Below are 22315 nucleotides of genomic sequence, written 5' to 3'. Positions count from 1 at the left end.
AAAACCGACTGTGGTTCATGAAAACGAGGCAACATTTGCAACACTCATTTCCGCGTGCAGCTCCAACTGTCTCACGGTGTCAGTGTTGAAACAGCAAACCAACGAACGCAAACAAAAGCCGTTGTGCAGCAAATGCCTATAAGAGCCATAAAAGCCATTTCATTAGCCAAAGGCCAATAGAAGCACAGTTAAGGCGGTAACACTTGATTTCATGAAGCAACAATCGGCAAAAAGCAGTTGACATCACCATTTTTGTTCAGCAGTAAGTAAGTGTCGGCCAATGCGCACAGTAAACGCAAGGTTTCTTCCAGTTCCAGGTTGACGAACTGCATAGAAATCTCACTGCAAGATTTCCCTCGTAGCTTAACCGTTCCCTATTTCTCGCTCTTAATACGGCGCAAATGGCAACAGGCATGCATGTCAGGCAGACGCGTGTCAGGCAAGCACTCGTACTCTTCTCATCGCTTATTGCCAGAAGCAGTCGAGGCCACATCCGAGGGCGCGGACAGCAGTCACCTGCGCAGCTGTGCTGAGAACATTAACCTAACTCCACGAGTGCTTTAATGTCCGCGCGTACATTCTCGTAGTTGTCGAGGCGCTCGGAAAACAGCTCGCGGCGGGAATGAGATGAAGCATGGCGGGGTGGCGAGTGCCTGTGTTGACGCTTAAGGCGACGGGGTGGCCAGTGACAGGTCTCTGCTGACGCTCGGGTTCGGCACGTCGTGCAGTGGCTGCGGCGGCTCCTTGTCCTTGCTCTTGCCCTTGGCCCGCTCGAAGTAAGGGTACTCGCCCTGGATGAGGATCTCGAAATCGCGGTAGCGTATCTCCTTCCCCAGGTACGGTATGTAGATGCAGCGCTGAGACGGTATCACCTTGCCCGGCGTCAGCTCGCCCTTGTGCACGTGCCGGCCGATGTAGATGAGCTCGCCCGTCGCGCCGCGCCCCGCCGGTATTGCGTTGCGTGGCATCACGCAACCGCCCATGCGAACCTGCAATCGAGGTGCAACCGAAAAAAAAAAAAAGGTGAACGTGGCATGGCAAGCGCCAACGCCGTTGGCCGCAACGGACGCAACGACAGATGAAACGCACGAGTTGTACCAGAGCGCAAAGAGGCGGTTTCCGTTCCGCGAAGTACCAGAGTTTCAAGCAGTGCCGGTACCATCATAGGCATCATCCGCGGCATCTTTTGATAAAGAATCATTATATGCCCGATGAAACGGAAAATCCGGCGTCCGGTGTTATCATTGGAACACCTTATTTAGTAGCACATGGTACCAAAACCCACGTGACCAAGTGTTGACGTCACCTTCCCGGCGCTGGAGTTGCTGCGCCTGGCACTGCGAAATGCTGCGGTGAAGAGCCACGGCGTCCACACCCAAAAAAATCCAACCTGGCCGACTCCCAAATTTGTTTTAAGGTGGATTACAGTGGATTAAGGTGGAAAAAGTGGATTGATATAGATTAAGGTGGAATAATGCGGATTAAGGTGGATTAAGGTTGGTACAAATTAGAGCAAGGTGAATTAACCATTTCCGCACCCCGCCCTTTGGGCATCGTTAGCTCTCTATCGATGGTTTGAAAGGCCGCCTTCGAGACCTTCTGCGCCGCTTACGGACATACTGCGCTATCGGACGTGAAGGAGGAGAACTATATTTTAGTTTTCTAAGCAGTTCGCTTTTTTCCCCTCGAGGCGGTGATTTTATTGCGATAGTAATTATATGAACACTTCAACCAGATTTCTGCCGTCGGCGTCGCCATCGCCGTCGCCGTGAGGTTCCCTATAAATAAAATCTTCGCCGCGCGCCGTATGCCCGAGCGGAAGCGTGCGGCGACGCGCGCTATCACGAGAGCGAACGCACTCAATCTCCCACGCGCAAGCAAGGAAGCAGGAAGCCAGCGCCGGAGGGAGCGGGGGGGGGGGGGGGGGGGGCACACTTCTACTCTGCCAACAACCGCGCTCGTCGCTCGTCCGCACCGTCTCTTATCTCCACACGGCTCTGACCTTTATGCGCCGTGCATTCGCCGCTCAGTTTCCATTGAAGCGATAGACCGCACGTACCTTCGCCCGCTGCGGCGTATGCTTGCTGCCAGCGTTTTGACAGTCGTTGTCTGCAGTCATTCAGTGTGATCTATTCGTGTTTGTTTGTGCGCGCTCACACCACGCTTGTTCATTCAGTTAGTAATAGTCGGGTCACATTTTCCAACGCACGCTACACATGCAATGCTGCCCAGGTCGGCAGTGCAGCGCTACAGGTGTGTCCCTTCGCACGCGCTGCCCACGGGAAGCGCTTCTCATCAACACCACCGTTTCACACGCGCCTTCTCGTGGTCATCGAGTCTCTCTTCCTGTCAGTCTACTTGCGCCGCAGCATACCTGCTCACTTAATCAGCTCATGTTTACTACAATTCATATTGCTACCAAAGCCGCTCACCTTACTTCGTATGACATTGCTGTGTTGCTATCGCATTCATTGCTTCGCCCTTAGGGCGAAACTGTGACATTTTTTAAAGGTGCTCCGAAGTTTCACGATCGTCAAAGCAGAACGCAAAAATGTCCGGCTCCGGAAACGGCGCGCGCTCTTCGACAGATCGCCGATTTGGCGATTCAGCTGCCTCTGCAGCTGATCTTATCGATACATCGAATGGCAGCGAGTCAGAGGACGCTGACTTTTTGTCGGAGTTAGAGTCTGAAAGCGACGACGACGTAAACCAGCGCGGAACATCGGCGGCTGCATCCTGGAACGCCCAACTGTAGTGCTTGCAATAAAATGTTTGTAGCGGAATACAATGTTCAATGAAAAATTTAATTTTTTTTGAGATAGTGCCTAATAGACGGCAATACAATTTGTATACCTCATAATTTTTAAACATTTTTTTCTTAGTAGATACAAGCGTGTCTTTACAAACTTCGTTCAATTTTATCGCACAATCTTTAATTTAACATTTCATATCTTTTTATGACGTACGTGTCGTTATTAAAACTTTTATGCGTGCAAAGTGCATTCATTTTGCGTTCTGTTTATGTATTACATTAAATATTGAGTGCAGTAGTTCCTTAAAAAAGCATCTGCCGTACCATACAAAAAAACATTTATTTTCCCTATGGTAGGGAAAGAGTTAAGATGGAGTTTTTTTAAGGTGACAACTTAGACAAGTCCTCATGCTTTCGCATTCAAACCCCATAAGGATAATTAAATGTCTAACAACCTTTTTTTAACGCGTTAGCATTAGGAGCGTTAAACTGAGAAAAAAAATGTATGTGTGTGGAGTGCGGGAAGCTGGTCATGTGGTCGATGTATAAAAATATACTGCAGCTGTTCACGTGGTCTGCTCCGAACCACCGCCAGCTGCCCTTCGTTCCTCAGAGGCAAGGAGTGTGTGGAGTGAGCTCCTCAACAACTCTTTGCGATGTGGGAAACGCGATTAAAATCATGGATTGCGGACCTCAAGCAGGTGCGACGTAATGCTAGCGTATTTCACGGGCATTTACCGCTAAATCACCACTGAAATGTTTGAAGCTCCCTGTGGAATGAAGACCTCTTCCAGCGCTATCCAGTTACCATTTTATCCGTCGGCTGCCGACTACACCATATGGCTGCAGATTTTCTTATCACACCATGTAATCCTTCACCGCCTTCAACAGGCGTTTCTAATTCCCGTAGTACCCGAGGCGAGAGAGAAACCCCTAACTCGCCTTCGAGTTCATAGTGGTTCAGAGGCGCCTTAAGAGGAAGCTTTCTTCTTTCTGGAGTTTTACGTGCCAAAACCAGTTCTGATTATGAGGCACGCCGTAGTGGAGGGCTCCGGATTAATTTTGAACACCTGGGGTTCTTTCACGTGCACTACAACGCAAGAAGAGGAAGCTTTAGCTCGGGCCCCAACTCCGACGCAGCCTATTCAAATACATGTAAAAGGCAGAGACTCCTTTCTGAGATAACCGCTGGACCAATTTTAGTGAAATTTGCTGCATTTGAGAGAGAAAGTTAAATTCTAGTGACTGTGGAAGCGGAATTTCGATTTAGAGCCTGAATTTTATTTAAACTTTTTTTATTGCGATAGCAATTATATGGACACTCAAAAGCAGATTTCTGCCGTCGGCGTCGCCGTCGCCGTCGCCGTGAGGTTCCGTATGACGTCAATGGAGATGAAATCGTCGCCGCGCGCCGAACGCTGTATGTGCGAGTGAAAGGGCGCGAGGGACGCGCGCTTTCACGGGGAGTGAACGCACGGCGGAGAACAAACGCGCGTTCTGCTCTGTGCTCCCTTAAGGGCTGCAGAAGTAGGCGTCTCTTTCCTCCTCTACAATCACCATATATGTAGAGCAAACGTGCCTTCTTCCGACGCACGAAAGGCCGTGAGGGGGAGGGGGAGGGAAGGGAGGCGACGTTTAGCTGCGGTACCAAGTGCTTATTTATATCAGAGGCTCCGGCAACAGTCACCAACGCCGCACGCATTTTGAGCGAACGCGGGCAAAACGCCGACGGCGTCGACAACAGTTCTGCGTGTTGCCGGTGCTGCTGCATGTCCAAGTTTATATAGCTGATAAAGCTGCTATCATTACTCCGTATAGCTGTCTTCAAATTTGCTATCGCAATTGATGCTTCACCTTTCAGGTGAAACTGCGACAACTTTTTCAAAAATGTTAAAGTTCGAAAATAATAGAAGCACGAAGTTTAGAAATTATTAGCTCTGCATCGAGAACAGATATTGCGGTTCTGTAAACGGCATCCATTAGATCGTTCAAAGCGGACTAATCCGATATGTCAATTTATATCTTACGTAAATTTGTTGCGTTCTGTACAAGAGTTCTACACAAGCTGTTTTCCATATAACCAACTTTTTTGAGATTCATGTGTACTATATCAATTTTGCCCGCTTTAGACGCACTATTAGATGCAATTCACAGAATTGTGATATCATTTTTGATTGCTGAGTTACATAGTTGTAAACTTGATAGTATCGTTTTCTGAAAATTTGCGATGCTTGCCCATTTTTAATAAAAGATTCACGACTTAGATCGACAATTCGAGACCAACATTTTACGTTTTTCTTTTAAGTGCGACAAACGTCGTCAAATTTGGTGCAGTGATTTCCGAGAAAAGCGAATTCTCCTTTTACGCGTATTTAGATATAGGAGCGCCCGAGCTATACAGCTTGCTCTTCAAATGAAGCACGCACACGCTGTGGCCGAACGAGCAGACGGGTCGGCGCCGCTCACCCACTGGTAGTTGACCGACGGCGCCTTGACGAGCACCTCGTACACGTTGGACGAGAACTCGATCTGGTCGAGCGAGACGAAGCACACCTTGGCCGAGGGAAGCACTTTGCCCGGCAGCACGTTTCCCCGCAGCATGACGCGGCCCACGTAGAAGTTCTCCCCGTTCAGGTTCTGGCCCGCCACGAGCGCGTTCCTCGGCACGTTTCCGTCGTTGGCGCGCACCCAGTCGTCGGCTGCGCAGCACGGCACCGAGCGTCACTTTTGGTGCGCGCACGCGTGGTTCCTGTGAGATGCCCCGTTAGTGCATCGCATCAAATGAATGGGGCGTTTCTGCGCGCACTCACATTTCAACGTACAGTCGAACGCGGTTATAACTAACAGGTTTATGCACTAAGGAAGTTCAACATGCCGTGTTAACAATGCGATATAGGGTGGACTTAGCCTACTTTGGAAGTAACATCGTTTGGCCTAAAAAAAATGTGGGCTCAACCCGAAGGCAGTGCGCTCTAATGCAGCTTCTTGAAGCGCTAGCTGTCACCAGGAAAGAATGCGAGAATGCGAGCGCACGCGCCAGAAGTTTCAGAGAGCGACCTTGACGTGACGGAAGCATGCTTGCGATCGTGGCCCAATTAGTCAGATAATTGGGCTGCGGTGCTGGAAGATAGAGGTTCGATTTCTCCATCGGCCGCGCATTTCTTAATAGTATTACAGGTGGGCTGCGCCGGATTCGGAGGTATCTAACAGAAAACTTGATGTGCGCGCGTTCAGAGCACACGAACGCGTAAGAATGCGCATGAAATCGCAAATATACAAAAGATGCGAGGTACATAAACATCACTTCGATAAATGAGTGTGTGTGTGCAAGGTCACCCGTATAACTTTTAGCGTGCGCGCGGCGTCTCGAGACGTCCCAATCTATGCTATCGCATACTTACAGAGCTAGTGTTGCCAAGTTCTGGCCTAGATTATGTAGGTATAGTTTCTGAAAGTTGAGGTACCTTCTGCAAGAACCTGGCCAAGGTCGCACCTAGTGGCATGCCTATAGCTTCACACTCATCGGCCAACACGTGTGGCGGACGCTGTCGCTTAATGCTGATTCACACTAGGCCGACATGGCACCGATTTTGGTCTGCCGACTGTTGGCGACAGCGTTTTCCTTCCTTTCAAACGTTGGTCACAACGTTTTCCGTCCTGTAAACCGCTCGCGTCATCAGTCCGCAGACCAAAGTCGTTCTCGTGTCGGCGTATAGTGTGAATCAGCCTTTAGCCTCCTCATCAGTACAACGACGTGAGGCACGCTCTTCTGTTGCATTCTTTGTGCAACGACGCTTCGTCGCCCGTGCTTGTTCGAGCGCCGCCGCTATGTCGCTTTGAAGAGCGAACAGCGTGATGCAATCGGCGCCATTGTGAATTTCTGATACTAAAGCGCAGCGCAGAGTACGATGCAATCAGCGCCGCTCTGACAGCAAGGCGCATCCATGACGTCAACTCCCAGCGTGCCCTCTGTCGGTGCTCTCCGTTAATAATGGTGAATTCCAGCCATGGAGTGGGCGCAGCTTTTAACAGCGGAGCTGTTTAAGCCGGGCGTGATGTGTCTGCTGAGTCCAAAAATGGAGGCCGATCCTGGCGGAAGTGCAATGGCACATACCCCTGTGAACTACCGAAGCTGAGCCTGGCTAAGTCTAGATAAGCATGGTTGGGACTACTTAAGCTTAGTCAGTCATCGATAGGCAATTGATGGCCTATCAATTGCTAATCGATAATCAATCAATAATCAATAAATTCTGGAAGATGCTGGGGATGACTTGGTGCCCATCAGCTCCGCTGTCTCTAGCATTGCGCCTTCAGTGCAAGCTACGCTAATTTTTTACAGGGGAGCTATAAAGGGCTCAGTCTTCGATGGTCGCGTCCAGATGTAGAAAAAAAATGTCGAAGTTTCGCCTGAAAGGTGAAGCATCAATTGCGATAGCAAATTAGTAGAGAGCTATTCGGAGAAGGGATAGTAGTTTTATCGGCTGCATAAACTTGGGACACATTCGCTTACAAACTGAATTAGCAAGCGTGGTGTCAATGCGCACAAGAAAACATGAATAGATCACACTCAATGACCGCAGACAGCCACTGTCAAAGTGCTGGCAGCAAGCGCAGCCGCCGCAGTGAGCGAAGGTTCGTGCGGCCTATCGCTTCAACGGAAACTCAGCGGCGAATGCACAGCGCATACAAAGGTCAGAGCCGTGTGGATATCGCTTTTATGAGACGGTGCGGGTGACCGCCGCAGCCGGGCAAAGTACAAGCGCCGTTTTTGGCAGAGTAGAAGCTGCCCCCTCTCCCTCCCACGCTGCCTTCCCGCTTTCCTCCTTTGGCGTGGGAGATTGAGTGGCCAGTTCACCTTGCGCCTGGTTACAAGATAGGCATTTGGTGCCGCAGCGCAGCGTCGCCCCGCCTCCCATACCCCCACGGCCTATCGCACGACGGAAGTCGCGTTTGCTTTCCGCCATGCGTTCGCTCTCTGTGATAGCGCGCGTCCCCCGCGCGCTTTCACTCGCGCATACGGCACGCCGCTACGATTTTATCGCCCTTGGACTTTATACGGTACCTCATGGCGACGGCGATGCCGACGACGACGGCGATGGTGATGGCAGAAACCCACTTGAAGTGTCCATATAATTGCTATCGCAATAAAAACTCTCATTGGCGGTAGGCTGTATGTGGGAGTGAAAGCCCGCGAGGGGCGCGCGCTTTCACGGGCAGCGAACACACGCCGGAGAGCAAACGCCACTTCTTTAGTCGCACGAAAGGCCGTGGGGGGACGGGGGGAGGGGAGGCGACGTTAAGCTGCGGCACCAAATGCGTATCTTGCGACCGAGGCGCAAGGGGAACTGACGACTCAATCTTCCACGCGAAAGGAGGACAGCGGGAAGGCAGCGTGGGAGGGAGGGATTGCGGCTTCTGATCTGCTAGCAACTTGTACTTTGCGCGGCGCCGGGCGGTCGCGCTCACCGTATCTTGAAAGCGATCTGCAACACGGCTCCTACCTTTGTATGGGCTGTGCTTTCGCCGCTCAGTTTCCGTTGAAGCGATAGACGGCATGAACCTTCACTCGCTGCGGCTGGCGCGCTTGCTCACGCCAGCGTTTTGACAGCGGTTGTGTGCGGTCACAAAAACAACGCACATAACTGTTGTCGAGGGCGGCGGCGTTCTGCCCGCGTTCGCGCCGAACGCGCACGGCGTTGGTGACGTGTTTATGAAGAACATGCCAACCTTTGCCGTACACCCTATGGCGGTGTACCGGAGCGACCATAAGGCCATGGCCCCAGTGGACATCAATGAAAATCACATGTATATTTCTCATTCTTTAATAATTCAAATAATCAATTACATCATCACATCTTAATAGTCATAATTGGAAATACATAATCCCCACCATAGTACAGCTTCGCTGTTCTTCCATCTCCACCGCAGTGGAAGGGCTGACAGTTTTTGTAGCGTTAGCTACACTGGCCTAGCCAAGCCCATTTCGCGTGGCACATCAAGAGCCGTGCTGCGCATGCGCAAAGATCAGTGATGTCACACGGCTTGCGCACCACCGGAGCCCCCGGAGCCGGCACCTCTCGCGCACTCCGCCGCCGCCGTGCGCGACTCACCGTCGCCGGTCTGCGCATTCCAGAGGAGTGACGTCGTAGCCGTGGTGGACGCACTGGTGGTGGTGGTGGTAAACATTTATTAAGGTGTTATTTACATAGAGGTTGTTCGGGAAAACCAGCTCTTAGTGGGCCAGCTCCCTACAATACTAGGTGGAGTCCCTATTCAGGGACCCCATTGGTCGTGGCCGCTGTCGTGACATGCTGGACCATGGCCTGTTGAGCCGGAAGGTCCAGGCAGCCGAGCAGGGCCGCCTCCCAGTCCTCTCGGGTTGGGTTGGGGTTGGGGGTTAGAGAAGGATTTAGTTGGCATGCCCATACCATGTGGTAAGTGTCAGCCACCTCCCCACAGTACTGGCAGAGGCCGGAAAAGGAAGAGTCAAAGTGTTTGAGCACTGCCGGGCACAGTAGCGTATTCGTGAATAGGCGAAGAAGAATTCTCTCGTCCGCCTTCTTGAGCCCTTTGCAGAGCGCAGGAAAGCGGCGGTGAGAGTCCCGATAATGGGTACTTATGTCTTTAAAAGTGAGAAGAGGAGGATTATATTCTGGATCAGAGTGGTCATCGGTGGAGGAGGCAGTTGCCCGGGGAATGAGTGCGCGGGCGGCAGCGTGGGCTGCCTCATTGCCTGTGAGTTCCTGATGGCCGGGGGTCCAGATTAGTGAGTGGGGAGAGGGGTCACCTACCCGCGGGCAAGGTCGAAGAATTTGAGCAGCTAGGGGTGAGATCCATCCCAGCTGGAAATTTCGACAGGCTCCTCTGGAGTCAGATATGATGGTTTTGGAAGTGTCATGTGAGATAGCTAGGGCTATGGCCACCTCTTCAGCATGGGTAGCATTGGGTGCACGGAAGGAGAGACCATCCACCTGCCTGTCTTCGTGGACTACGGCGGCCGTATACCAACCCCCGTGGTAAGGGCCGGCGATGTCCGTGTAAAATACGCTTTGTTTGGAGCCGTAGTGGCGTCGGAGGGCAAGAGCCCGCGCCTCCCGGCGACCAGTGTGTGACTCATGGGACATATTGGTGGGGAGGGGTCGAACATGGATCGCGTATTTCCAGTGTTCGGGCACTCGTACCCGCTCCTGTGTGTGGAATTCATGCCTGATGTGTAGGCGATCTAGGAGTCGTCTGCCTGACGGGGTCTGCGCCAGGCGGGTGTATTGATTTGTCAAGTGAGCCTCCCGAAGCTCCCGGTAGGTGTTGACCACCCCCAAGGCAAGAAGTCTCGCATTGGAGGTGGAGATGGGGAGATCTAGGGCTCGCTTGATGATTTTGCGGAGGGTCACCTCCAAGAAATCTTCTTCGTGTTTCCGTAAGTACAGGTATGGAGTCGCATACAAGATGCGACTCGTGACAAAAGCTTGTGCGAGACGAAGCGCATCCTTGCTTTTGAGACCCCCCCGCTTGTTGGAAACCCGGCGGACCATGCGGCCCACCTGTTCTCCAACCTTACGGAGTTTGTGAAGTGTTGTCTCTACTCGGCGGTGTTTGTGTATGTGGAGTCCAAGGACACGGATCTCCTGTGCCTCGTTAATGGGTCCGCTATGTAGGGAAAGGTTAATGGACGAAGTGCACTTCGGCGTGGGCCGAATGTGCACGAATTCTGACTTCTGTGGGGAACATTGGAGGCCGCAGTATGCCGCATATTCGTCCACTATATGCGCCGCGGCTTGCAGGCTGTCCTCCATGTTGCCCAGGTTGCCGTCTGTGGCCCACAGGGTGATGTCGTCGGCATAAAGCGCATGCTTTACCCCGTCGACAGCATCCAGCCGGGCCGGGAGCTGTACCATAGCTAAGTTGAAAAGGAGAGGCGACAACACAGCGCCCTGTGGTGTGCCTCGCGTGCCCAGTGGGTAAGGGCCGTATTCCTGATCTTGGATGCGAATGTACGCAGCTCTGTTAGTCAGAAAATTTCGAATATAGTTGAAAGTGCGATCGCCACAGTTAGTGGCACTGAGGTGAGCTAGGATGACTTCGTGCTTAACGTTATCGAAGGCTCCCTTAAGGTCAAGCGCTAGAATGATCTTGTCATTGTGGGGGTGTTCTATGGGAGTGAGGACTTCGTGGTGTAGTTGTAGGAGTATGTCCTGCGCAGATTTGTTGGGCCTGAAGCCGTACATGGAGTCAGCGAAAGTGTTACGCTCTTCCAAGTAGGAGGAGAGACGATCCCTGACCATAGTTTCCATTAGCTTCCCCGCACAGGAAGTAAGAGAAATGGGTCTAAGGTTATCAGTGTTGATGGCTTTCCCTGCCTTTGGTATGAAGGTTACTAGAGATGTTTTCCAATCTAGGGGGAGGGGTGTTTCTCCGGACCAGATAACATTCATGTATTCGAGAAGCGACTGGTGTGCAGTATCGGGTAGGTTTGCTAGGACTTTGACGGTGAGTTTGTCTCGCCCGGGAGCCGTGCCCCGCCTCATTTTGGCAAGAGCCGCACGGAGGTCGTGTAACTGGAAAGGAGCGTCCAGTTCTGAGTTCTTCCTGCCTGCGTAGTGATACTCGGGGCCTCGCGGGTCCTGCTCAGTGCAGAGATAGCGGTCCCGGAGCGAGAGAGCTAGCTGTGTTGTGGAGCCCTGAAAATTGTGAAAGGCTCGCTGTAGATGTCTTTGTGTCTCGCCTCGCGTTTGCGCGGGGTCGATGAGACTACGGAAGAGTCTCCATGTATTGCGGCCAGATATTTGCCTGGCGGCAGTATTACATCGGCCTACCCAATTTGAATCGGCGAGCTGGGCAGCGTACTCGGCCGCCTTCTGGGTGAGATCCAGTATCCGCATGCGGAGTTTGCTGTTGTGTTTTTGTCGGCGCCATCTCTTTGTGAGGCTGCGACGGGCCTCCCAAAGATGGAGGAGGTGGTTATCCACGTCCGGATGGCTGTCCGTGAGTTGTATTGCGGTCTGGTGTTGTCTTAGTGTTTGGAGTATGGATTGGGCCCACTGGGAATAACCATTGTGAAGGATGGGAGAGGCAGGTACGGACTGTCGGAAGGCGTCCCAGTTGGGTAGGTGAGCCTGTGTGATGGGGCGTTGTAGGGGTCGTGTTGAGAGTGTGGTGTTGAGAATGCAGTGGTCGCTGCCGAGGGTTTCCTCGGTATTGACCCAGTCTGCGTGTTTGATGTTTTTGGTGAAGGTAAGGTCGGGGCAGGTGTCCCGGGTCACAGAGTTACCTAGACGAGTTGGTTGTGCAGGGTCGGTGTGAAGAGTGATGCCCAGCGTGGAAGTTAGCTCCGCGAGTTTCCTTCCACGTATCTCTTCCTTGCGATAGCCCCAAAGCCTGCTAGGGGCGTTAAAGTCACCCACTATTAGGAGGGGATCGCGCCCTGCGATCTTCAGCGCCCTGGTGAAGGTGTCAGCGAAAGTGATCTTTTTGAGTTTAGGTCGGCAGTAAATGTTAAGGATGTGCACCGGGGGGTCGACTCTGCGCAGGGGAAGGATTGTGACCATGGTATACGAGTAGGGTATTGAGAGGTCGAGGTCGACTTCTTGTGCAGTTAAGGTACAAGAAGGCAGGTGAATGGGTCCCGCTGAAAAGTGTTATAGCCTGTGAGGCGCACGGCGTTGCCGGGCTCTTGAAGGGCAACGACCGCGCACAGGTGTTCGAAGGTTTCGAGATAGAGGCTGAAATTGGCCCGTTTGGCCCTATCCTTGAAGCCTCTACAGTTCCACTGAATTAGAGAAAGTAGTTGAGGTTTTCGGGTTCGCGATGGGGGTAAGCGTTTAGGTGCTACCGCCATACTGAGAATTTGGGGTGGCTGGGATGGACTCGGCCCCTACATTGGTGCCTTGTGCAAGTAGGGATTCGGAGTCCTCAGAGAGTTCGGCGAGGTCGTTGGTATAAGAAAATTTAGAGGGGCGGTTAACGTCCTTGAGGGGACTAGCCCTGCGGCTGCGAGGGTTGGTGTCCTGGAGCCAAGTCTTAATGTTACTCGTCACCTGATGGGTGACGGTATTGGCGAGATTTTCGATGCTTTTGCTCATGGTGGTGAGTTGTGTCACCAGAGCAGTCATAGCGCTTTCAATAGCCTGAAAACGCTGTTCAGTGTTAGAGGGCTCCGAGACGGACGGAGCGACGCACATGGGCTTAGGTTCCGGAACGGCGACGGTAATTTTGGGGAGGGGAGGGGGCGGTGACGCGGGGGTGGAGGGCGTACTACCTGCCTCCAAAGTGGCAATTTTGACTAGAAGCTGCGCGTTCTGTGCCCGGAGCGCAGCGAGCTCTTGTTTGAGCAGGAGGAATTCGGGGGAGGAGGTGGGGGAGGGAGAGCGAGAGGAGGAGGCGGCCCCCGCCCAGCTACCTACCTGAGAGGATGTCTTCTTTGCTGGCTGCCTGGGGGCACCGCCAGAGGTCAGGGGTGGAAATTCCCCGGCTTGGAACACGGGGGCGCCCTGGTCGGGGGTCTTGGATGACGTCTTCTGTGACGCCTGTGATGTATTGGGTGGATGTGGCAGTTGCTGATTGGTCTTGGGGTTTGGTTGGTTGCTCCCGGCTGACGGCCTTCCGGCGTGACGTCAGATGTTTTGGGCTTTGGCCGCTGTTGCGGGGAGCCGCGGCCACCATGTTGGCCGCCCGTCTGCTGCAGGCGGCGAAATTTTGCCTTGCAGGCCGGGGATCCGGTGAGGTGTTCCTCGCCGCACACCAGGCACAATGGCTTGCATTCATGTGGGGTCATCCCCTCCTCAGAGGCACCCACAACTTGACCACAATGGCCGCAGCGTTGATCGTTGGGGTGGGGGCACAGCTCCGGGCGGTGGCCCACCGTCCCGCAGCAGTAGCAGGCTGGTATGGTGCGCTTGTATTCGCGTACCGGGGTCACGACACTGTTGTAGTGCACGAACCGTGGCACGTGGTGGCCTTCGAAAGTGAGGAGGGCCACGGAAGTCTTGCCCAGCTTCCTGATGAAAGCGATGTTTCCACCCCGCCAGTGGATCTTGGCTTTCAGGGAGGCGGAGGTCTCCTGTTCGTGCACCGTAATGACGCCACGGCACACTTCCCCGCTGATCTTGGCGTGGCCGATCATCGGTAGGGGACCCTGGGATGTCTTGAGCGAGAATTCTCGCGAGAGAAGGTTGGCAGTGTTGATGTCGTTGGTTGAGACAACGATGATATTTTGCGCCCAAATGGGCCACACACTGATACAATCACTGTTGGTAGCGTTCGCATATGAGGCGAGCTTGGCTCCTAGCTCACCTGGCTGGAAGGCAGCTTTGAGATCCACCGTGACTCGAGGCTTGAGCACGATGGTGAAGTCTTCCGCAGCAGTGCGGGGCATAGCGGCGGGCCGCCACGATACACGGGATGTCTTCTTCTTGGGTGGGGTCTTCGCTGACTTGGCCTTATCGGTATCCGAGGCCTTAGCAGTGTTAGATTGCTGGCGGCGCTTACGAAGCGTCATCACTGTAAATAGTCCCTCGTCCACGATATCCGTGGGTGGAACGGAGTCTTCGGGCGTTGAGGCAGGAACGTTTTTCCACGCCAAGGTAGTGGGATCATATCCACGGAAAGCGGTGACCGCCATATAAGGCGGCGTCCGCGGGAGAGTCCCGGCGCAGTCGGCGTTGGGCCTAACTCGTTAGGGCAAGCGTAGCTCCCCAAGGTGAGGTCAAGAAGTGGACATAAAATGGCCAAACATCGGCCTACCTGGATGAGAGTGGTGTCTTCTGGTGCAGAACGATGTTAGGAAGATGATAGGGTCAATTTTCGTGGGATACCGTGCAGGGTTCCGCAGGTCCTGACGAAAATCACAGGAGCCGACGTGAGACGCGTCCGCTCTCGACCGCGTCCGTGGTGGCGTCCGACGCACTGGCGCCGGCGCGCGCTCGCTCGCTGTGCAGTCGCCGTCTGACAATGCGCTGGAGCCGCTGCGCTTCTGACTGGCGTTTGCTAGTGTGGTATAGCCATGGAGAAGGAGAGCGCAAATGCTGTTTAACAGCGCAGAAGAACGGAGAAGCTTGACTCATCGGATCCTGAAGTAGTTGCCTGGCAATTAGCGGTTGAGCGTAGGAGGAATGAATACATGTGCCACATAATACGTATACCGCGTGTGTGTCATTGGAGCAGCAGTAAGCATGACAATCAAGCTAATCCTTGACAATCTAGGCAACCAGGAAAGCTAAGAATAATCAGCTGAACCTTTGCTAATGCTACGTATATCCTGGCATAGCCGAGCTAAGCCACTGCAACTTTTTTATTCTCTTTTTTGGAACACGTGCGTTCCAATGACACGATGAAGGCGCGAGTCGCGTTTTATAATGAGAGATCGAGAGCAGAATTCAACCCGCAACCACTCCGTCGAGCAGTCGAAGCTGTTCCGCGAAAGCTAGCGCTGTGGACCGTAACTCTTTCACGGTAATGGCGGATGACATGGACGACTCGCGGCACATGGCATTGCTTTTGCCGCTCGACATTGACAGCTTCGATCCCGGATACTCGCGTAAATACGTGCGATGCTGAAGACGCAGCTAACGGTCGGGCAATCGACAGGATGTTTCCCCTGCGCTGGTAACAGAACCGGATGGCCACACGCAAGGTATCCTGGATAACGCTGGATCCCGTGGAGCAAGACGCTATGTTCCGGGAGCGTGGGTTGCGTTCTGATCGTGGACTGGGAACCGTTCTTTTACGCCCGAAAGGCGTGCTCTGAATGCGGAGTCGGTTGGTTGCTCCGAATCCGCCATTGGGTGGCGCCACCTGTCTAGTGGCGACGCACCCTCTCCTCGTAAGTTCTCAGCATTCGCGCCGTCACGTGAAAGCCTTGCGCAGAGCTCTCCGCAACCATGGCGCACTGACGGCAGCGCTACATCCAGCGTAACGCCCTCTATTTATGCGCCTCCTCCCCACTCTCGTTTAACACGAAAGTGTTTTATATCGGGATCCACCATCAACTTCCTGTAACGGATGTGGCGTCGGCGCGAATGCTTAAAATATGCTCTCTCTTATGTTGATGATGATGATGATTATTATGATGCTGATTTCATGGCATCCTCTTTGAAACGGGGCGGTGACAAATAGTCACCTAGCCTGCTCGATTTAATCAAGCAGGCCATGCATTGCCGTTCTACAGGCGCCTGAAGGAACGGGGGACGTCATGGCCGCTATTTGTATATATAGATGTCACTTAATCATCCCGGGAAGCACTGCCTCTTCCATCAAAACAGTCCTAATAATAATAATAATTGATCACTACATGGTTCACTATGTTGCATTAATTGTACCACACCTACTAGTGACCTTTCAATACGAGCTGATGGGACACGAACGCAATAGTCACGTGACGTTTAACTTTTCTCAAGAGGTATGATTCACCCCACGCGCGACAAAGCGCCACGAGTTGCTATCGAATTAGAGAGAAAGCTCTTATGACAATCTTGAAGGGTTTACGGTAGCGCGATTAAAAGACCGCACAGAAGAAGACACACAGAGACACAGACGGCGCTATGTGTGTGTCCCTGTGTGTCTTCTTTTGTCCTGTCTTTTAATCGCGCTACCCTAAAGCCTCCAAGATGCGTTACCAACAAGCCCACATTGCAACCCTCGTGAATCATATGACAAGTAGCTACTGTCTGGAAAGATGATTCCACACCCATACACCACCGACGCGCCGTCAGTCCTTTGCATCCTACTTAATCTTCTAACCAATTCAGCGCCCATGGGAGAAGCGGTGGAAATTTACACGGTATAACAGGTTTCGGTGCACAAATCACATCGCGGGGTGCGTCGCAAAATTACGCGATCCGGCACGTGAACTATACTATGGGCGCATATCATCTCCATTATACAAGTTATGCATTCACGGCTCCCGCGGCGTTCGGCGCGACAACCTATAAAGTATACACCCATGCCCTCGAGAGCACTACAGAGAAGCCTACAACGTCAGCGGCTAGAAAGTAACGCCGATCTCACAGCAGGGCACGTCTCCTCACCGCCAACAGCGCGCGGCACACTTCGAAGAGTGCAAAAAAACAGCTCATCGACATTGAGGCCGAGCCACAGGGGATTTAGCGCCACGCTCGTGGCAATTGCCGCCGTCAGAACGCCATTGTTGCACGATTTCTCTCCTAGGGAAGTGCGTGCACGTAAACACACGTACACACGCACACCGTAGGCCCCTGATTTTCCGTTCCACAAACCTCTCTCGGTGGGGGCCCAGAGCACCGCCGCACCGCACCCCTGCTAGTTCTCTCGAGTGAAACGTCCTCAGATGAAGGCACACATCCTCCGCGCTACTTCGAGGCTGCTTTACAGACAGCTTAATCGCGATCCGTCACGCCACAGGTCGCGTTCCCGGGGCGAAAAACTATTACCGCGCTCGCAATTACGCGCTAATGCCACGGCTCTGGATAGAGAACGCGTTCCCGCGGGCGCAGGCAATTGTGCGTCTCTCGCGCTTATACGCGAAAGGGCTTCGAGCAAGAAAGCGCCAAGTGTGTGCGGCGCGCAGGCTTCTCGGTGACCACGCATGTGACAAATGAACGAGCTCACGCGTTCACAGCTCGCTACAAACAGCTCGCTACAAAGAACAAAACAAAGAACAGTACGAAGAAAAATAGGAGTTCATGGGCTCAGTTTATGCGTGGTGCTCCGAGCCCGGCCGACATTCGCGCAACGCAAAAGGCACGGCAACACGTCGCGCGTGTGTCCGTATATTCCTGTGTCTATTCCCACGTATATTATGCGGCCTCAAAAATATGTCAGTGTCTGCGCTGGTCGCGCCAATCAAGTGTCCCGGACCTGAAGCTCTCTGTTGCTCCACCTGAATGAGGGGCAGGGGTGGCCACCGGTGAACTGCCTCTGGTGGCATGGCAGCCGATAAGCAGCGCCAGTAGGCAGTTTGTCGTGCACTAATGTCGCGCAATATGCCCAAGTGTACACGCAGGCGCATCTAACAACAACTTTCGTCGTAACCGAGAGATGAGCCGAAGAAAAAAGGGACCCCAGTAATGTTGGTATTGCTGCGAACAACCGTACTCAAGAGTAGTATGCTTAGCGCAATTCCCTTATCATGCATGTACAGAGTTCTCATCAACTTATGCTCGCTTAATAGCTCGTTGAACTGGTCAAGAAAATATCAGCAAGGAATCAGTTAAAACACCACGGTACTGAGGTCCATAGGTTCCCTGATCGGTGGCTTCAAGAAAAAGCTTGTTAAGTTCTTACACACTCAGCGATAGTTGGACTTCGTGCGCCATCGCATGCGTCCATAATTCTCACCGAGAATATATGCGTTCTTGACTTCAGCCTAACGTGCTGTCTTTTCTTGTTGGTTGTGTAATGATGTTCGAAAGTATGTGTTTACCAGCTTAATGCTGGGTTTTCGTACTAATGTCGCTATATTCATTGAGTATATTTCTGTCATCCTTCCATTATTTAAACGCCGTCAGTGTTACATGCACTTTCACTAGAATGCATTACATCTCCAACAATTCAGGAAAAACACGTGGAAATCAGGAGATGGAAATTCAAAGACGATGAGCAACGCGAGAACAAGGTGAGAGCAGGAGCCGACGTTTCGGCAAGTGGACGTGTATTTTTCAAGGCGACAGTATATATAGGTAGGGTTCTTCTAAAGGGGAGAGAAGGGAAGGCGGGTGAGTGAGGTAACGAGCGAGAGTGTGTTATCGGCGAGGGTGTAGAATTCTACACCCTCTGTGAGTGTAGAATTCTGAGGGTGTAGAATTCTACGCCCTCGCCGCTAACACACTCTCGCTCGTTACCTCACCCACCCGCCTTCCGTTCTCTCCCCTTTAGAAGAACCCTACCTATATATACTGTCGCCTTGAAAAATACACGTCCACTTGCCGAAACGTCGGCTCCTGCTCTCACCTTGTTCTCGCGTTGCTCATCATCTCCACCAATTGTATTTTATCCTGTCGTACTAACTCAATAAACCTCATAGAAGTATTCATTCGGGACAGGCTATTCGACTCAAACTGATCGGTCGCTTTTTATTTGAAACTCGGTGGCCGATCTGATTCTAAAACTGTATCAAAAGGTTCCTAGAAGCTCAAATTCAATTAGGTATATCAATAAATCTCAGTGAGTGGAACCTAAAAATTAATAATATTTTTATAGGGGATGCATAGTATTTGATCTTGCCGTTGAGTGCGGGAGTTGGCCGACGTTGGGGGGACTCAGTGAAATGAAGGTTTATTTACATTATGTACAGTGGTAGAGCAACGCGAAATACCGGTAAAAAAGTCATCGTTACGGCCAGCAGCAAATCGGACGTGAGGCCAGCCGCAAGAAGAATGTCTCTCTCTTCTCGATGTTTCTCTGGCTTATAACCACTACAGTCTGTCGGGATCCCGTCATTTTCATCCAATCGTCGATCCCGTGCAAGTGTCTTCATGTTCATCCAATCGCAGGGCCCGTGCAAGTGGCGTCATGTTCGGCCAATGGGAATACTCCAAGGACTCTATTCTCCAATGGCTGCCTTCCGTCCGGTGTTTCCTCCTCGCCTGGTAACCGCCCAGCTGGAGGGGATATGTCCTTCTCGAGCGACATTTCAGTGCTTCAAGGCAGCTTTTCCCGGGCAGAGGGTAAACGACCTCGAACCGTGCCGGCTTCCATTTGCTATTTCGGGAAGTGTCACGCATGGGGAAGACAAAAGCTCCATGCGCAGCACACGAAGGGGGGGGGGGGGTCGCCAACGTGTTTGAGGGGTCCGGTGGCATGGTCGATGCGCACCTGCGCACTATAATTGTCGTGCGCGAGCGAGTGGTTGCGTTTGAAGAACTTGACCGATGCTAACTAATGATCCGTATCTAACATCCGCATCTGACGCTCCAGGTTACATGGAGCGTTGCTCTCCCCTGTGTCGTCGCTATTGTTACACCAATGCTGAACTATCACCGAGTTCACATATATAAGGCGTTTCCTCGAGACGTACTTCTGCATGTATTATGAAAGCACTGGAGCGTTGGCAGACATAAACACCGCAATCGTCTAAGCATAACAATAACTTATACAATTCCCTTAGACGGCCCAGTCGGTAATTATTCAATAAGTACGTATTCAGATGGCCAAATACAAATACATTTCATTCACTGCCTTGCTTGTACATATCTTTGCGTGCGTTTTATGTCCGAGTTCCTTCTTGGGCCGGAATATCCAGTTCTCCCAGTGCCATCGCATACCCAGTGCCCCCGTGGCACTTATACAATCAACTGCACTATCCCCGAGATCGGCCCACGAGAGAGGTTAGAAACTCACAGACCACATAGAGAGAAAAAAAAAAAAAAAGGGGGGGGGGGGGGGCGTAGCGTGTGCCAAGAAAGCCTTCGTCTTTAGAAAAACCGCACTGGAAAATGCGCAGACGATTTCATGCTGTATCTACCGTCACTTGGTTTAATGGCACAATGTGTTTTTCTTGTCACAGAAATATATTAATAGAGTATGTTTATATAGAGTCCTTTATTCGTGTAGTTCTCATAAAGTGTTTCAGTTGCAAGTTGCGCTGTCGGCCGTCCTCTTGTTTTCTGTTAACATTGCGATGAATAGGCCTATGTACTAGCTAGTATAAATTTCTGTTAGTGAACACTTGCGCTTGTTTGAGCATTCGTTTCTTTTCGCACATGAATTTCCGTTATCAGGGGAGCTGACCATAACACTGTGCACGTGCAGTAACTATATAGCATAACTATTTATCCTGATGCAACTCTGCAGGCTTAGGCTTCGCCAAAATCCACGGCTCGCTAGCTACTTTCTATCTCGCGACCGCAGCACCAAAGAAAACAGGGCCAGAGTTGTTGAGCGACTGTTGTTATTTTTTCTTTTTTTTTTGCAACGATTTCGCTTCCGCTTCACGTGGTATGACGGTAGGAAGTTCTAACGGAACAGTAGAGTGACAGCCGATCAGTGGAGCTTTCACCTTTCGGCCACCCATCCTGACAACGCGCTACGCGACCACGTGGCGCGAAAATGGTGCTGAAGCAAAAAGTTGTTGATTACAAGTTACTTCTGTCGCACTGGTGTCGTCATTCGCACATTCTTAGCGGTGCCGAAAGTGAGCAACTGCAATCATGGCCCTAGATTCACCATGAAGGAAAGCCTCGCAAATACAAGTCTCACAAACCTCCTAAAGTCGTTTGTTTCTTCTTTCATTCATTCCTTCGGTGGCTTGTTTGTTTGTTTTATGTTGTATAGTTTTGATTGATTGATTGATTGATTGATTGACTGATTGATTGATTGATTTTTTCGCTTCTCTGTGCTACAGTACGAAAGGCTTGTTTTCGGGGACACGGCATTCAAGCCCTGTACACTGCGCAACAGTTATAGACGATTCCAGTGAGAGCTCTTCGTGGCTATCTTAATGCCCTCTGGTCTGCTGAATCCGCGTGACCATGTTCTCAGAGGCACTCCAGAGAGTGCTAGTGCGTGCGCTTGGCACGTACCCGCCACAGAGGACCTGAGGGAGGTGTTCGGCAAAAGACTGTCCATTTCGGCTGCTGCTGATCGCGATGCGGTGATTGGCTGTGCTGTGGTGCCAGTGAGAAAAAGGCAGGCGCCCGCAGCCAGTCTCCTTCTCAATGGTACAGCTCCAGCCAATCAGCGGTTTCCCGAATGGACAGTCCACTAGGTGGACACTTACAGAATTCCTCCCCCCCCCCTCCCCTCCTTGATCTCACATACCGATGAAAATGTCCGTAGTTTCGAGAGCGGTCGATAGCAGTTACATTATCTCGTGACACATTTCAGAAAACGCTAACGAAACGTTTGTTTTTGTCTCTCTCTCGATACGAGTTTCGGCATATCGTATAGAAGCTACTCTGTTCGCGTGCGCATGGCTTCGGAGGAAGAACCCAGTCGCAGACGCGGCTCAAAATTCTTCAAAACCACGTGTGCGCTGTGGATGTCTGGTATCAGTTCTAGGTGTCATACGCAAGCATGAATGTCGTGTCTCCCGCTCGCAGGAAGTTCGGCAAAAACTGTCGCACCCACCTGTGGACTCGGACGACTCGTACTCAGACTCGCTCTCGATGTTGCGTCGGCATCGGTCAGACAGCGACAGGGCGGACATGCTCGACGCGGTAGTGCCCGACTGGGCGCTGGCGCCAGCCGTAGAGGCGGCCATTTCAGCGGGGACCCCCGCCCGCTCCTCGTCTTTCTTCTCCTTCAAAACAAACCGCCGCCACTGCAGCCTTCGACGCCATATGCCACGCTCTTGTAGACTGGCGCTGTGCCGCGGTATAGTCAACGATGACGTCCCTCCGTAAACAATGTCGGCGTCGCTCGCTTCGTGTTCTAAGCAAGCGGCTGCCCGGGCTGCTATGCCACGACGACAAAGCGACCTGCTTCCATCATCATCACCACCACTCATCGCCATTGCCAAAAAACCCGCGTAGCAGCGGGAGATCTACAAACATATCTCAGGATCAAGAAATGACGCTCAAGTTTGAAGTCTCATGTGTTAGTCAGATGACCAGCCATGTTTTATCAGTTTATTTATTTATTTACTTACTTATA

At 52.0% G+C, this 22315-nt stretch overlaps 1 protein-coding gene across 1 annotated transcript; it reads right to left on the bottom strand.

Moving 5' to 3' along the window:
- Positions 1 to 450: 450 nt before the first annotated feature.
- Positions 451 to 21932, bottom strand: LOC125943106 (uncharacterized). Its single transcript, XM_049661488.1, has 3 exons — positions 21791 to 21932; positions 5219 to 5451; positions 451 to 989 (listed from the first exon to the last, which is right to left on the bottom strand). Exons 1-3 carry the CDS (start codon positions 21921 to 21923, stop codon positions 666 to 668), a joined length of 690 nt encoding a protein of 229 aa, XP_049517445.1. The 5' UTR covers positions 21924 to 21932; the 3' UTR covers positions 451 to 665.
- Between the last annotated feature and the right edge of the window lie 383 nt (positions 21933 to 22315).

This window comes from Dermacentor silvarum, chromosome 2, assembly GCF_013339745.2.
Source record: "Dermacentor silvarum isolate Dsil-2018 chromosome 2, BIME_Dsil_1.4, whole genome shotgun sequence".
Classification (NCBI taxonomy): Eukaryota; Metazoa; Arthropoda; class Arachnida; order Ixodida; family Ixodidae; genus Dermacentor; species Dermacentor silvarum.
This window is presented reverse-complemented; position numbering and strand designations above follow the sequence as displayed.